This window comes from Calidris pugnax, unplaced genomic scaffold (assembly GCF_001431845.1).
Source record: "Calidris pugnax isolate Ruff unplaced genomic scaffold, ASM143184v1 scaffold28, whole genome shotgun sequence".
In the NCBI taxonomy this organism is placed as follows: Eukaryota; Metazoa; Chordata; class Aves; order Charadriiformes; family Scolopacidae; genus Calidris; species Calidris pugnax.
The window spans coordinates 7,558,420-7,574,720 of record NW_015090842.1 but is presented as its reverse complement, the minus strand read 5'-3'; the positions used below and the strand labels follow the sequence as shown (position 1 = coordinate 7,574,720).

Below are 16,301 nucleotides of genomic sequence, written 5' to 3'. Positions count from 1 at the left end.
TTTGTAATAAATGGTGAAATTTACGGCACAAGCCAGCAATTTGTTCCTGGAAAAGTAGCTTATCTTCTTGTGTCCTGAACACCTGCCCTAAATAAAAACTGTACAGGAGGGCTCCAGAGCTCAAACATTAAGTCAGAAGATTTCTTCATTTCACTTGCAGAACTCGAGGTACTTTAGGTCTAGATTTTACCCGCGTTTAGCACCCTATGGCACATTGATGTAACACATTTTTGAGTGTGGGTGCACGAACAAAACACTAATGTACCTATTTCCCATACAGGACAGAGACTACTTAAAAAAAAAAGAGAACAGACAATAAAGAAAGTCACCTTTTTCCACAGTGCAAAGTACTCATTACACAGCACTCAGATCTTCAAGTAAACATTCTATACTGGTAACAGCATGGAATATACGAATTACAGGAATTGAAGCAATTTAACTCCTACCTGTATCAGCCACAATAAGATGGAAAAGGATCTATACTCTGATTATTACTATTTCTCTGCAAAACCAGCTAGCTAATACTGAAGGTGCAGAAGAAAACTGTATGAAAATTATACTGCAATTTTAATACAGTAAAGACAAAATAAAAAGCTCTGCTCCCACCTGGTGGCAAAAAATAGTACAGAAACAGTACAAGTCTAGAAAGTTAACTTAAAGCTGAAGCAATTTGCATGAGACAAAAAACCTGGTTCATCTATGAAAAGCAGTTCTAACTTTGTGGTCATCACAAAATAGTTTTAAGTTAAAACTCATTACCAAGTGATAGCTTAAGAGTACAACTTACTCCACATGTATGGGTTCATACAAACCATAATCACCTGCTTATTCACAGTATTTTTTTTTAAATACAGTCAACTGTGGCTTTAACATCTAAGTGAAAAATACACAGAAATATAAATTACTCTGACAGCTTTCCTCTCAACAGACAATTTTAAATAATTAAACCATTACTGAGTAAGGAAGGGATGAGAGGCCAGCATATACTTCTGGGTATTCTGAATAGAAATCTCCAGGTCATCTTCTGGTTAGAGCAGAAAACTTTAACTTGAAGTTATCACACACGAAACATCGTTGTACTTGTAAGTTACCTTGTACCATAAATAACAGGATTTTGCACAAGCCTTTTCACATACGGACTATTTGACAGATTTAAAATAATTATTTTTGTTCCAGCACTCATGAGTCAGCGACAAAATGCAATCAACTGGGTATTTCTCTTCACATTTTCTGACTGAATCTGCAAAAATGATCTCATGTATATTCTAGCATTTTTCATTAGAGCCACAAATATGACAGAACCAACAGTCAAAGTGATAAGATTTCTGAAACAAGACCTATTTAGACATTACACTGAAGCAACTTTAGTGTCCAGGAATTTCAGCTAGTTTAGCATAAATATATTATTCATTAGAGCCACAAATATGACAGAACCAACAGTCAAAGTGATTAAAAATTCTGAAGCAAGACCTATTTAGACATTATACTGAAGCTACTTTAGTGTCCAGGAATTTCAGCTAGTTTAGCATAAATATATTAATACTTTTCTCTTCTTGTAATGCAATGCATTACAAGACTGTGAATACTGGGTAATATAACACAGCATTTTCAGAACAAACGTTTCTAGCATGTTCTCCCCACTACAGCAGCACACAGCTGAATGCAACCAGCCTATTTAAAAATCACAGATCACTTAAACATAACTGTTTGACAAGTAGCATCTGGGATAATGACATGGTAATGTCTCACTGGAACATTTACCAGGGGGATACAAAACTATTTAAATTACATCTTTCATAGCAGTGTTTGAACAGCCATCTTATTAAGAACATTGACAGAGGAATCTTCTCTATCGATATTGCACGCTCCTGTTTACAAGCAGAGTTAATACCCTTCCAGTGTGACAGCCACTCGTGTGTATTAACTATACCTGCAATCTTTATGGCTACGGGATCCTCTGAAACTGGAACAGGTCCCTCTTTGACTTCAACCTGTTTCTCAGGGACCAGAGTAGATGTGGCAGGAGGGGTATACTTAGTCTCAACATATACCACAGATGTGGAAGCAGAGGGCTTGGAATTGTGAAAAAGACTAGCCCACGATTTTGCAGGCTGATTAACAGGGACTGATCCTGCAACCGGGACTGTTGCCTCAGTAGTAGGTGAAGCTTCCTCAGGCTTAGCTTGGTCTGAGTCAGTGCTTTCCACAGTGTGCAATTCTACCCCATTGGCAGCTGTGTCCTCACCAGAGGATTCAAGTGTTTGTCCATTAGTAACGCCAAGATTTTCAGTAGTATCAGTACCAGCATAAGACTGTACAACAGCTGTCCTTAAAGGGCTATCTCTGCCAGTCTCTGAGGGGATGCAAAACTGTTCAGAATTAGTAACACGGCATACCTCAGGCTGCCCTGCAGTCCTGGTATTGTCTAGTGCGCTAGAAACAGAATCATCAGAGACAGCTTCGTGAACGAAGTCCACAGAATTGTCTGGGCTGTTGCAAGTCCTTGGTGTGGCCAGGGAGGGGATGTCTCCCGTCAGTTCCGTGTCCTCCGTGCCGATGCTGTTGAGTCCCGATGAATTCGTGTGGCCATTCACCAGAGCTTCTGGGGGAGCGAGGCCGTCGCTGACATCTTCCAAGTAACTGTAGTATCCGGGCGGTCTTTTTTTCTTCTTTTTACGCTCCCTTTGACCAAGGCCTCCAGACAAACCATCGTTTTCAGCGTTCGAAGCGCTGTCCAAAGCGAGGGTTGGATCACTGAACTGGCAGTCAATGGAGTTGTAGTTTGTTTCACTGAGACTATCACCAGGGGTTTTCTGGGCAGGTGCACAGCTGAGAATGAATTCTGGAGCCTGAGGATTCAGAGTACTTGAAATACTGTAGTCGGTGTTATTTAGTACGGATGACTGTGTCTCAATAACTTCATTAACACCAAATTCAATTCTCTGATACTCTTCCCCTGGACAAAAGAAAGCAAACCTGAGTTAGTGAACGACATCTGATCAAAAAGCTACAAGATCCCCCCCCCCCCCCGCATTTTCCTGCAACCCAGAAGACAAACTTCATCCCTCAAACTAAAATAATTCTTATTCTCCATCTCAGTCCTGAAGAGCATTTCAAAACATCATTTTCTTTAAGACAACAGAGTATGTAATTTTCCAGATCACTGCCATTTTCCAAAACACCTATTAAATTCACTTATTAAGAAAAACTATTAAAGCTCATTAACTTAAGCAATACTCTGCATTAAGTACTGGTTAAGTGCATATAAAATACAGTGCAATATTGAACTCCGCACTTCTAAAGTCAGCCTTTTCCACCAACAATTAGAAAATCCATGCCTTTACCTGATTAACTTTTAAGAATAATTTCCATGTGTGGAGTTTGATTTTTGATTTTAGGGGATTTTTTTTTTGTTTTTCCTGGTGTCTAAAGATTTATCATAATCAGAACTGAAAAATACTTTTCATTAATTGTATGGAAACACTGCAATTACAGCTTTTGATACTCTAGCCATATCAATAACTGATTTAATTTTATCACAGGTAAATTTATTAATACATGAGAATATGATATATATGACTGTATGATTTTATGACAAGAAATACAACAGATACACCTCAAAATAAGTCAGCGTTCAACTTGCACATACAAGCACAACTAAAAAATTTGTGAAGAGGACTGTATTGTTTCAGGGGAATTTGGTTTTTTTATACTTTTTTAAATTTATCGTGGAACTTTGACATGCTCTTTCAAGAAATGCTAAGAAATGTTCTCATGGCAGGCTACAGTATCACAAAATATTGAAATATTGTCAGTCAAAAAGTATTGCAATTCCATGGAACTTAATTAGCTTTATAATGCATGAGTGCTAACTACTAACACCGAATATTTCAGTTATAGCTATTTCTGCAACTATCAAATAAAGAGGTAAAATTAATGACACTTTGACTGTCAGGAATGTTAAAGAAACTTACATTCTATTACTTAAAGTTTTGCAGGTCTTCGTGATACGTTATAGTTTCAAAGAGATTAATTTTAACATTTTTCTGCTTCCTGGGGGGCAAAAAAAAACCCAAACCCACCCCACATTTCAATTTTTTAAAGACTGTTACTAGAGCATTAAACAACACTAGATACTATTTCCAAAGGAATTTAAGTGGATACACCACTAAACTTTGAAGATTTTGTGCTACTTATATTATGTATGACATGTCAATGGATACATATTTTAATGTGCACCACAGACACTCATTAAATGTAAGGCGTGTTGTTTAAAAAAAAAAAAAACACAACAAAAAGCAAGCAACAGTTCCCAAGGAAAAGACGTTATTCACACATCTAAGGAAATAATCCTGTGGGAGGACAGAGTCTAGTAGAGAATGGAGAATGTTTTGATATGTAACTGTCAACATAAGTGTTCTGGAACTCTCCAAATACTTTCTAGAAAAGTGCACTGACAAAAAATTTTAGCTTTAGAAAAAACCGTGAAAGAATCAAGAATCCACAGGGTATGTATTTTTTAATATCAAATGAAGAATAACAAACATTCAGTGTGTGTTGAGGTTTGACTTACACATGCAACACCAACATATTATGAATTAAGAAACAGAGATACGTAATACAGATGTTAATTGCTCTGCTTTGATCTATTAACCTAACTAAAAGAGAAATAAACACTCTTCACATATCAATTTCAATCTTGCTGCCAGTCGGGCTAAAGGAAACTTTAAAAAAAGTAAAAGAGAGAGAGAAACACTCTCCACAGATTTCTCTAGATCATGTTAACAAGTGCCTGAATTTCAAGTTTTCTTCACCTCTCCCCTACATCCATGGGAACACAATTTATAACACCCTGCCTGTCAATCCACCATTCACCAACTACTTCTGCAATCACTGCCTCGCTATCACCAACCAGAAAAGAGGGCTTATGTTTCTTTGAAAAAAGAAATCAGCAGCCTAGAGGCAGGGAGGTGGAAAGCTGCTGCCTGATACCCGCTGAAGAGGGAAGGGCTGGCAGATCTCAGCCATCACCCTAATCATTTAGCAGCAACACTAACTGGCTCTCAGTATTAGACACCAGCTGATCTGTCAGGACACACAGCTCAAATCCAGCCACAGCTTCATTTGCTTGGAAATCCAAGACATGGGTTTTAGGGGATACGGGATGCAAATTAAAAAAAAAATTATTTCTCATTAGTTCATCTACTTATGGAGCAACTTGTTAGTTCAAGCATGAACCAAGAGCTACCTTATTACTGCTTGCAACAGTAAAAAGCACAAGCAACAACTGGTAACACTTAATATTCCTCCAACCACAATAAGAATGAATTACCGGGCACGTTTCAAAAAGCTACCAATTCAAAATACTCTGGAACTCCTGCTTCTTCCAAAATCCCCGTTAAAAAAAAAAAAATAACAATTGCTTCAAAACAAAGAACGTTATTTCCCTTTGTGGTGAGTTAAGTCCACCACAGCCAAAAGAGAGAGTTCTCACTTCTGCACACTCATCCTGCTCCTCTGGTCCCCAGCAAGCTGCCAGCACTCGTGTTACAGAAAGCTAACCTAGCATAAAAAAAATAATCCAAGTGGGTACTTTTTCTTCTGTTTTGGTGAATTTATCAGCTTACTGTACACTAGAGAATCACAAGAGCCAGGTCAGGGCAAGCAGGGAGCAGAAAGCAAAGCACATCCCTTACAATTACAGCACAATGATAATTTAGCTGAAGGGACAACATGAACATCGTGGGCTAAAATCTTACAAAGATTGTTAACTGATATTCCAGCATTTAACATACAAATTATGACGTTACATCTGAGGAATAAACTTTACACCTTACAGCAGGAGTAGAATTATAAATACCAGCAGCTACTGTACCGTTAGTCTATGGGGTGACCAGCAGAAGCTCATTTGCCGTAAGATCGAGTCAAGTTGCTTTGAAAAAACGAGAGGTATTTTTTTCTATTTGTTTTGACTTTCCACTTTGCTTCCGGGCATCTTTGTTTCAATCTAGTTCACAGCGCTATTTCTGAACAGACTGAAACAGATCTATCTGTCATGAACAACATGACGTGCATATTGAAACAAGTATCAACAGATGCTCCAAGGACAGAGTCTATGTACACCAGCAAGAGCTGCGCATACATAGCGCTAATTAGACTTAACGGAGTTGTGCGTATTAGAGCTTCAGCTGTGATTTGATTATTCCTAGCGAGCACTAACAGATCTTCAATCCATAACACAGTTAAATACTGAAGATAAATATAGGAAAAAAATTAGACTACAGGTGGGTGACAAGATGGTCAGTGTGTGTCGTCTCCTAATTACAAAAGTTCTGCATAAGCAAAGCATTCCGGTTTAGTTTCCACAGCTTCTTATGCAGCCACCACAGTGAGAACACGCATGCACGGTACAGTGCAAGCTTGTTAAAAGACATTTTTCAGGCAAAACCTAATTTGCTGTCATTACCTAATCTCAGGGCTGGGAGGGGTTCTCTCAGGGTCTAGGAATGATCTGAAAAACATTTGTACAAACTAACTTTCTGTATGGCTTGTGAACATTAAAATCTCAGTCTTAAAGAACAGAACTTACATCCATAGTTAGACAAAGCAATTTATGACTGGACACCCCTGTCATCAAAAGCAGATGATTTGTACCATATGGCCCTTTTAATGAACATTTGACACTCCTACTTTAAACTACTCAGTGTCCTAAAACTGGTTTTGTACTAAATAATGCTGCTGAATTTTCAGAATATTCCATATCAGCTTTCAAATGGGAGCCTGCTGTCCTTCTTTATGACTGGCTATCTTATTTACCTTTAAATGCAAGGCCAAAGTCCCTAAGCATAATTAATGATCAGGTGCTCTTAAACATGAGTATGTGCATTTTGGTCCTCTCAAGTACTTTTGTACTTGTCCAGTCAGACACCTGCATTAGTTTGAAGGAATTAGTTTGGATGTCATTTGTATCATTCTCATATACACCTGGGTAAGTCTCAGCTTCCTTGCAACCCCCTGGTTCAGGGAAAAAACCAAATACCTGCCACTGAAAAGACTGAGAAAGTTGAGTTTAAGCTATATTAATATGTAATTATGAAGTAAGGCCAGGTTGTAAGGTGCATAGGTTGAGACAGAATACTTGTGTGACTGTTACAGCATTAAAACAGGAACTCTGTAATGCATTTTTACATCACGAGTCATACTTTCACCAAAAGAAAAAAGGATTTTCCAGAAAAATAACTGAGCCAGACAGAAACAAGAGTGAAAAGGAACATTGCACTGAGCACTGATTGCAGAGCTGTCTTCAGGCTGCAACTGCCAGAAAATACGCTATGGCTCTTACAGGAGGGGCAGCTGAACTAGTTCCTTATCTCTTCTGTAGAAGTTCTCTAGCAAATTTCAGCCCCCCACGTTTTTACAGCTACATCCTGTGATATTTCAGCAAGACATTCAGATTCTGTGGTAGCACAATCAAGGAGGAATAAGCATATCTACCTAATTAGCCAAAGTTCAATGCAGTATTTTCAAATACTCTCACGGATCTCATTCAATAAAGGTGTTTTAAAAAACCAACCTGCCAAACATCTGCATATACCTGCTGAACGAGTTCTAAAGATTAAATTTAAAGAGAGGCTGTAGTAAATCTAAGGAAAACATCACAATCTTTAAGTTTAAATAAAATGGATGTTGATTTCTTACCATTGTGAAGCTTACCTGTGGACTTAATACCACATGAAACTGTTTCATTATATGGGGGGAGCTGTACAAAAAAGAAAAGAAACTTATTTAAAGACAAAGCAACTCTATTAACATTTGATACCAGTTTCATTTGAAACATCTGAATCCTTTAAAAAATAACATTATTAAGGTTTGATTTTCTGAGAGTATGTCTTGAACTCATGCTTCTATATTTATCAAATCCCACACTGTAGCTTCAAGTGTCCTTGCAGATTACCACAGTTACTGATAGATAAAGATTATCTTGGGTACACACCAGAGGCTCATCAACTTCTCAAGCAATTCACCTCATAGCATCAGGATCTTCCTTCATCAACACTAACTCACCACGATTTTAAAATGAGGAACAGATTTTTTAGACAAAAACTGAAGAAAGACCAAATTACCTGTGAAAGGATGAAACAAAGTTGTGCACAGACAACAGTCGCACCTAATAAACCCTTTGACTCTCAACCTGGTCCAGCTGTAGGGCTGCCCTTGAAATGCTTCAGCTAAGTGTATTCTTAAGCATATTAAACAAAACCAAAATTTTGTTATTATTAGCCAAAGCATAATAGAACCATAGCATATAGTCTCTATCTGGATTGTAAATATGTTTGGTATAAAACACTGGCATCATTTGATGGAGTCAGTGATTGATAGAACCCCTGCTACTGTGTAACCACAGCTGGGCAATTCCTACTCCCCTCCTGGCCTTTCCCCAAACTGCCCCAGCAGCTGAAAGCCTTCTCCTGTGCCTGACTGGTGGCCATTGCTACACTGATGTCCAGCAGCTGCCTGGAGAACAGCTGAGCTGCTTCTGCAGGGGGAGATAAAACTTTCAGAGTGTAGTGCAGTTTTACAATGCTATTCTAAACATTAATTATAATGGTGTAACAAATATCCCAGACTTCTCCATTGAATTATCCAGTTCCCTAAAGCTACAAATATTTACATATTGCCTCCTCAAAGCACTGCAGACAACAGTGCATCGAAAGTGGTAAAAAAAAAAAAAATAAATCCCAAAATTCCATTATAAAAAAGTGCATAAAAAGAACGCATACTGTAAAATCCATTTATAAACCACAATACATCAATTTTCCAGGTCAAAAGTTAGAATCAATGGCTCAGAAAGAGGCTCCAAGCTGTTAAGAACCTATTATTTCTATTAATATTGTACACAGAGACACAGAGTCAATATAATTTTATAGTTAGTGCTAAAAACATTACTCTGAAAGTCTATAGTGAACAGTTTATGACAAAACTTGCAATTCTTCTTTTTCTCCAATTCAAAGGGCTTAAGAAAATACAAAGTAAAAAAAAAAAAAAGAAACAATAAAGTAGTCCATCTATTGCCCCTCTACTACACATCTGGTTAATCCACAGCACCTTTGGGAGGCAGAGATTTCTGAGTTGACCTGTGTCATACAATTGGGTCATCTGCATCCTATCAGTCAAGAGGTATCTGACAGAACATGTATTAAAAATGCCACATAAAAAGAGACATTCAGGACAACTTTTAGCTTCAATGAGTTCCTTGCCTCAGCCCACCCTTCAGTCTATAGGTAAGGGACTTCAGAAGGACACCAGCATAAACGGATGCTGGGACTCCCGGAACTGGCACCCTCCCCAGCAGAATGTGTGTCAAACACCACTGCAGCATTATCATCTCAGTCCTGTCCTTTTGGAATTTCACCCTATTTTTTTCAGACCACTTTCCTCTGAAATATCTGCACAGTGTAAAACTAATAAGCGTATTTTTATTTCATCATCCAGATAATTAAAACATTGAACTGAACCAGATCAAGGACAAACTTGAGGAACATCTTTCAACACAGTTTTTTATTTTGATAGCTAACCAGTAAGTGGTACACTTGAGACAGTTATAAAACTAAGTAAGGCTGGTTCAAACTCTGTATAGGTTCGTGTTTCCTCAACACATTTTATGAGAACAGCTTTACAGAAGTCAAGATACGACATTTTCATCTTGCACAATATAAGCTTTATGTTGGACACTTTTCTTTCTAAACTTCACCCGCTCCCAAACACAACACCATTCCCTTCATGTACTTTTACTGTTTCTCACTATACTATACTAATTACGCTTGGAAAATTAAGTTACAGGAAACTCAGATGCATTAACAATGGTTGTCAGATTTGTAAAATGTGACAAAAGGATTTCCCCTTCTACAGTTGAAGTGTTCATCTCCTTTGTGTGGAGAGGAGAGGAGGGAAGCATGATTGAAATGTTTGAATGGAAATGTTTGGAGGAAAAACATGGAAATTGACCTAGAGGAAAGTTGTTTTTCAAGTCTGGAGATTACAGCAACAGCATAATACTCTGCCCTACAAAGGAAAATGGTCTCTTCACTTGCTACCCAGAGCTACAGAGAATAAGAGTCTACAATACTATCTGTAGGATGTTATGAACTCAAACGCACAAAGTCAACTGTTTCCACCCTGTGGGTCTCACTGCCACTGTAATTAGTTCATTATTGATCCATTTCTCACAGCTCATGCACCACCTTCCTTGCAAGAACAGCTTCCATGGCCAGCAGTGCTCCACCTGTCAGAAAATATTAGGAAACCCTGTGCTTCAAAAGGCTCACGAGATTTAGCAGCCCACCTTCCTTACAAATAAGAACTGTGCTGAAAAAGTTTTCTCTAAAAAAAAAAATGAAATAAAGCAATCAAAGCTGAGGTAACAGGGCTGCATAACTCACTTTCAACAACCTATCACTAGTGCCAGCTGTTCCAGCTTTAAATGATGACAAGCAGAAGGTGGAATAATTAATTTCTTATTTCTAAAAATTGACTTAACATCCACAGACATGGAAAAAAGACTCCTGTTCAGTTTGAAAATTAGAAAGCTATGAGAATGGTAAAAAAAATAATTGCATTGTTATATGTCAAATACACACAAAGACACACAGCTTTAAAATGTTCTAAAAGAAGTTTAAAGTAGATCTTACCTCAACAGAGCATCGTGGAGTCACAAAGAACTGATTAAATTCATCAGGGCTGAACTCCCCGAAAATATACTAAAAATAAAAGAGAAGGATCTTTATTAGAGAAGTATTTATATTCAATATAATTAATAGATTCATGGTAAAATTTATTATGATACCAGCATTCAAAAAGTCTGTGTGTGTTGGGAGCCAGAAACTCACCTGTTTGCATCCCAACTCTCATCTTAATTCCTTTCCAAGTCTTTAGCAAAAACTCTAGAAGGCTCTAGAATTGTGTACAATGTGTTTTCCTTCACATTCCCAATAGAGGAAATCACAGCACCAACTGCAGCTCATCCCATGACCAGTTTTAAATCAACATGTAGGGTGAGAAGTTGCATCAGTTCATGTAAGCCCTAGACATGTTCTGGTTTCCCTTGCAAAACACCACAGACACCTACCCTTCACAACAGAAAAAAACCACAAGAATTACTTTTCCAGAGTTCTCCTCCTGAATGTATTACATCAGACTAATGGTACCACTACCTGAGTGCACAAGCACAGAACTGAAACTGCCTGGGTGCAAAAAAATACACAAGACCTAAACATCATCAATTTTTGTACAGCTGCTCTTATAAATTGTTACCCCTGTGCCAGAAACAAACCTAAAATGAAATATCTTTTCCCAACATTATCTTCCTGCACCCTTTTAAGATATTTTGCATCTATATTTCTATTAAAAAAAAAAAAAGTACCTAACGAGACCATTAAAAAACCTCACACTAAAATGAAAGTTTATATTTAGTCTACAGAAAAATCAAACATTCCCAATAAAAAGGCCTGACATTGGTATTTCATAGCCCCTGGAGCCACCAGTTATGATAAACTGAAGAGCATCTGAACATTCAGGAAAGCAGAGAGATACTGGGACAGAAAGAAGCTGAACAAGGAGTTGAATAAGCTGCCAAAACAAGCCAGAGGACTGGGAAATACCAGTGATAACACATTGTTGGCATCACATCTATTATGGCTATAGATAAAAACAGGTCAGTTTGGTCCCATCCATTACAGCTTATGACTCTCATTTATCTTCAGTGTATGCTGACGGTCATTTAAGACAATTCTTTGCCATCTTCCACCCTTCCATCAGAAAAGCTTTTTCATCAGTGTCAAGTCTTGCTCACAGCAAATCCTTACCTTGGCTGTATCAAAATACAACTAACTAGACTGGAAACTGAACCATAGGAAAAAGTTCTTAAAGTTTGAAAAATCATCTATAGTGTAGTGCAGGCTGTTGCTACAAAATGTAGACACAGTAATTCAATCACAGTTATTTTTTTTTAGACTTTAGGCAATTTATTCCAATAAAACTCATGTACTTGTAGTTGGCTGTGAGTCATGCAAACAGCATTCATGAATTTCAAAGCTAAAGTTTAAGCTAAATTCCACAGCAATTACAAAATGTAGTTTTCTTACACAAGAAGCGAGTTTTACAAACATCACTTATGTGTGGAAAGAGTTTAACCATTTTGATACCCACCAGCATTTTTAAACAAACATTGATATAATCTAGTTTAGTCGACAAACAATTCTAGCAGTCAAAACAAACTGGAACATCTGCGATACAAACGTTGGAAGCCCAGTGAAACAGTTAATGCTTTTAAACCCCTTCATAGAACCAACTGCTAACTACCAACTGAGACCTAAACAGAACAGGGTCCCTAAATGGCATTTGAGTGAATGGCTTCACAGTTCTTGGCACAGAACTTAAACTTGGCTTATGTTCTCAATATAAACAAGTCATTTTTATTCAGTAACATACCAGCTAGAATTTATCATATTCCAAAAACATGCCTAAGAAAAACACATGCTGAATCATAGCTAAATAATGTTTTTAGGAGGTATTTTTGATGCAGTCATGCAACAAAACAAAACAATAATCTGAACTATAGACTATTAAAAGTTACATAAATTCAATCCTAATTCCTCCATATAAAAATGTTGATAAATGAAAAGACTGTATTATTAACTGAGGTATCATAGGCCTGGTACTTCTTTCTGAGCAAAATAAAGTGCTTTTTAAATTAGAACACAAAAACACAACACAAAATGAAAGCTAAACAAAGTGATCATTAATACTATCTTAATGAAACTGTTTTATACTATATAACAATGTATTCACACAGAAACGTTGTGTCTATGCAACCCTAATTTAAAACAGGACATTCAAAATTTACCAACATCTAACCCAGACACTAATCCTAGTCAGAATACAGCACAAAAGCCCCATCCCATTTGTGCCTAAAGAAACCAGAATTTTTTGAGGCTTTATTTAACAATGCTTTATACCTGCAAACACAAAGTAAACCAGGTAAAAGATTCCTGCATAATAGGAGAATTTTTCATGAGAAAAATACTCTTTCAAAATCAACGTATTGGGCCATATGACTGATGACTCTAAACCTACCCAATTTAACCAACCTTCCTTTCCTCTGCGTCTCAAGTCAGCCTGGTCTCTCAAGAAATAGATTTCTGCAAACTGCACACACATCACCCTCTGCCAGCACGACAGAGTTTTCTACCCTTTTTAAGGCACAACTACATGCTGAAGCAAAAAAGAACGGAGATATAACATCACCTGGCGAGTATAACAATCTCTACCAAAAAAAAGGATGCAGAGGAGGGGGAAGCCATTGCATTTTAAGCAACTTGAAATACAGGACGTGCTCCCTGCCGGCTCTCTGTCCATCCTACATCCCAATGAATCTGTGTGCCTGACGCTGCACAAACCTTCTCTGTGTAAGAACATTCTTGCTTTAGCTGTGGAACAGCTTCAGAAAGACACCACTGTAGTACCCACCCTGAACCATTAACTCAAATTTAAAAGTTTTTCTGCAACTGAAATGTCCAAGCAGTAAGTAGTTTTAAGCAAGAGCCTGCTAAGATTTTATCAAAGCGATACATCCTTGCAAGAAATAAAGTCATTATCAGCATGAGCTTTTGGGGTCCTGGCTTGTACACTCTAAATTATTCCACAGAATTTCAAAAGCCTTGAAGTTCGCTTTTTTCTAAACAGACAAATAAAACCTAATACTTGGAACAATCAAACAAAAGTGTCATTATTTACACAATTCCTACACAAGTTATTCATGATCAGCGTTCATTTACCCCACACTCTGTAAGTAACTTTTAACACACACAGCAAAGACACAATATCGTGTTAAAACTTCGCCAGAGCCATTTCAGACTATTTCAGTTCCAATTTGAATGTTTTCAGTGTGCATCTGCGTAAGGAACAGACATACCCGTTAGGACAACATCCCATTGATTCCTTTAAATGCCAAACCTGAACCTGAGCAGTGTGTCAGTCTCTAAACTGGTGTGTACATCACAGAAACTTTGAGATCCTAGTCATGGATAACAGACTGGGATTTCACCACACAAGCTCTGAGGAAAAAAGTGGTTTTGGGATACAGACTGCTTAGGGTCAGGCTGTGATTTGCTGGGAGGTAAGCTGCTTGCTGTGCCGACCATCACCCACGTGTCGCTGCGTCAGCCGCCTTTTCCTTTACAGTAACTGCGACTGCACGGTCACCCCAGCAAAGGATGGTGCAGGGAGCGGGTGGCTGAACTGGCCCAGTTACCAAAATCCACACCTACTACCTCCCATAACACAGAAACTATGGCAACACGCAAACCCCAAACATTAAAAGCTACCACCACTGAAGAGTCAAAGCTTAATTACTCAGAGCTCTACAGGAATTTCATTTTAAGGCACAAAAATCAAGCTTTCTCCAAGCAAAAAATATTGTTTAGCATTCAATTATATATTTAACAAATTAATTTTGATTTATATCCTCAGATAAAAAAGCACCTGCTTGAAAAGCATGCTACATAGTAGTTAATGATGTGTTATATCACAACACAGAGCAGGAATGATCCTTAAAAGAGACAGCCCAGACTGACACTGGATTTGAAGGAAAAACTCTTTAGAGAATATTGGGGGAAGTTTCAAAAATTTCCAATTGTAATGTTACCCCTAGACTTACTTTTAAAGATACATAATCCTTAAGAGGCTTAATTCAGAGTCAGATCTGATCTCTCTCCTCCTCAAACCATCTCTGCAACCTACATAGCAGCTTTCTGTTCTGCCTCCTGGGGAGGAATCCTCTCTCACTTTTTTTGGGAGCACGTATTTCACGCTGCATTTCTCCTGCCACTCCCCAGATTATTTAACTCTGCAATCATTAACCTTGCATGAAGCGTATTCAAGGATACCTCGAGCTTGATTTCTGCCATAGATTAAGAGCTATGTCAATACAGTAACATATAAATTTCATCGATCTTTTACTTGCAGCTCTGTAAAAACAGATGGAAAATAAGTCTCCTCAGAAAGGGAGGAGGGGTGTGTAGGGAAGTGGGGGTGTGGAGAAAATGAGGCTTTGGAGAATTCCTGGAGGGATGGAATCTACCTCTACTACACCTTCCCACTGTCTCATCAGTGTTTCCAAACCTCTCCTTTGGAATGGAAAAACAAAACAGTAAACCCATGGATCTCCTCCATTTTGCAATTCACGAATGTAACCCAATTTGACCATTTATCCGAGATGTACAATATGTTATTATACATATTAAAATTAACATGATCTTAACTAACGACTAAACAAATGCCAACATAACAAACTGCCTTTCTTACACTGCATCAAATATCAGAAATTGATATTTGTTCCGCACCACCACCAACTAGCACATAAATTAAAAAAAAAAAAGAAAAATTAAATATACTTTGTGCAATTCTAAAATGCTATCTTTTTCACATGAAGCTGCTGGTGGCATAGATTCTCCGGTTTTTAATTACACTTTCTTACATTACCAGTAATTTAGATTTAATTTATTTGCCTTATTTCCACCTATTGAGATTTTGCAGTTGAAGTTCAGGAACTGAATTCAAAACACTCTCATACAGCTTTGGAGAGTACCAAAAAAATAAAGCACAACTAAATTCCTGTAAACGTTTGAAAGAACCAGACTGAACTGTAATTCTGAACTCCTTCCTGTGTGACTGAAGAGAAGACATCAAAAGACCCGTATCTTTGCTGCCTTCTTGAAGAACTTGAAATTGTGAGGCTGGGATATTATACAAATACCCTGAAGATGAGCTGGTGCCACAAATTTCAGTGTTCAGTCTGACACGCTCCAAGTGATCACATTTCCCTGCGTCAAGAACCTGCCTCCCAACATTAGTGCTCTTAAAAGAAAAAACCCCAACCATTTCATGTTAAATACTTGTCTTAGCGCAACATCCCAAATCCGTCCAATTGTCAATCCCTGGTGTTTCCAGTCACAACAAAACTGGAATCAGTTTCTAAGTTAATCTCTATAATATGATTACAATAGTGTAACATGCATTTACACTCCAGCAGATTTTACACCGCTTTGAACAAAACATTTCAATGACATCACCTTTACATCCTCTACATACTCACTGCACCTAGATTAGAACACAAATTACATGAAACCAATTAACCAAATAAACCCACACAAGAAAATGTGTTTTCTATCACACAGGAATCAAAGTAAGAGTACTTTTATATTTTACAATAACTCTGATTACCATAACTGACCAGTGGCATCTTA

The 16,301-nt window shown here is 37.7% G+C and overlaps 1 protein-coding gene across 1 annotated transcript in view; it reads right to left on the bottom strand.

Annotated features, from left to right (window-relative positions):
* The window catches only part of USP10 (ubiquitin specific peptidase 10), a 34,903-nt gene extending 19,940 nt beyond the window's left edge, over window positions 1–14,963 (bottom strand). The window contains exons 1-4 of the mRNA XM_014942145.1: window positions 14,943–14,963; window positions 10,689–10,757; window positions 7,714–7,759; window positions 1,931–2,956 (exon numbers count right to left, since the gene is read on the bottom strand). Coding sequence (XP_014797631.1) covers window positions 1,931–2,956; window positions 7,714–7,759; window positions 10,689–10,757; window positions 14,943–14,963 — 1,162 coding nt within the window. The remainder of the gene's footprint in view (window positions 1–1,930; window positions 2,957–7,713; window positions 7,760–10,688; window positions 10,758–14,942) is intronic.
* Window positions 14,964–16,301: the final 1,338 nt, after the last annotated feature.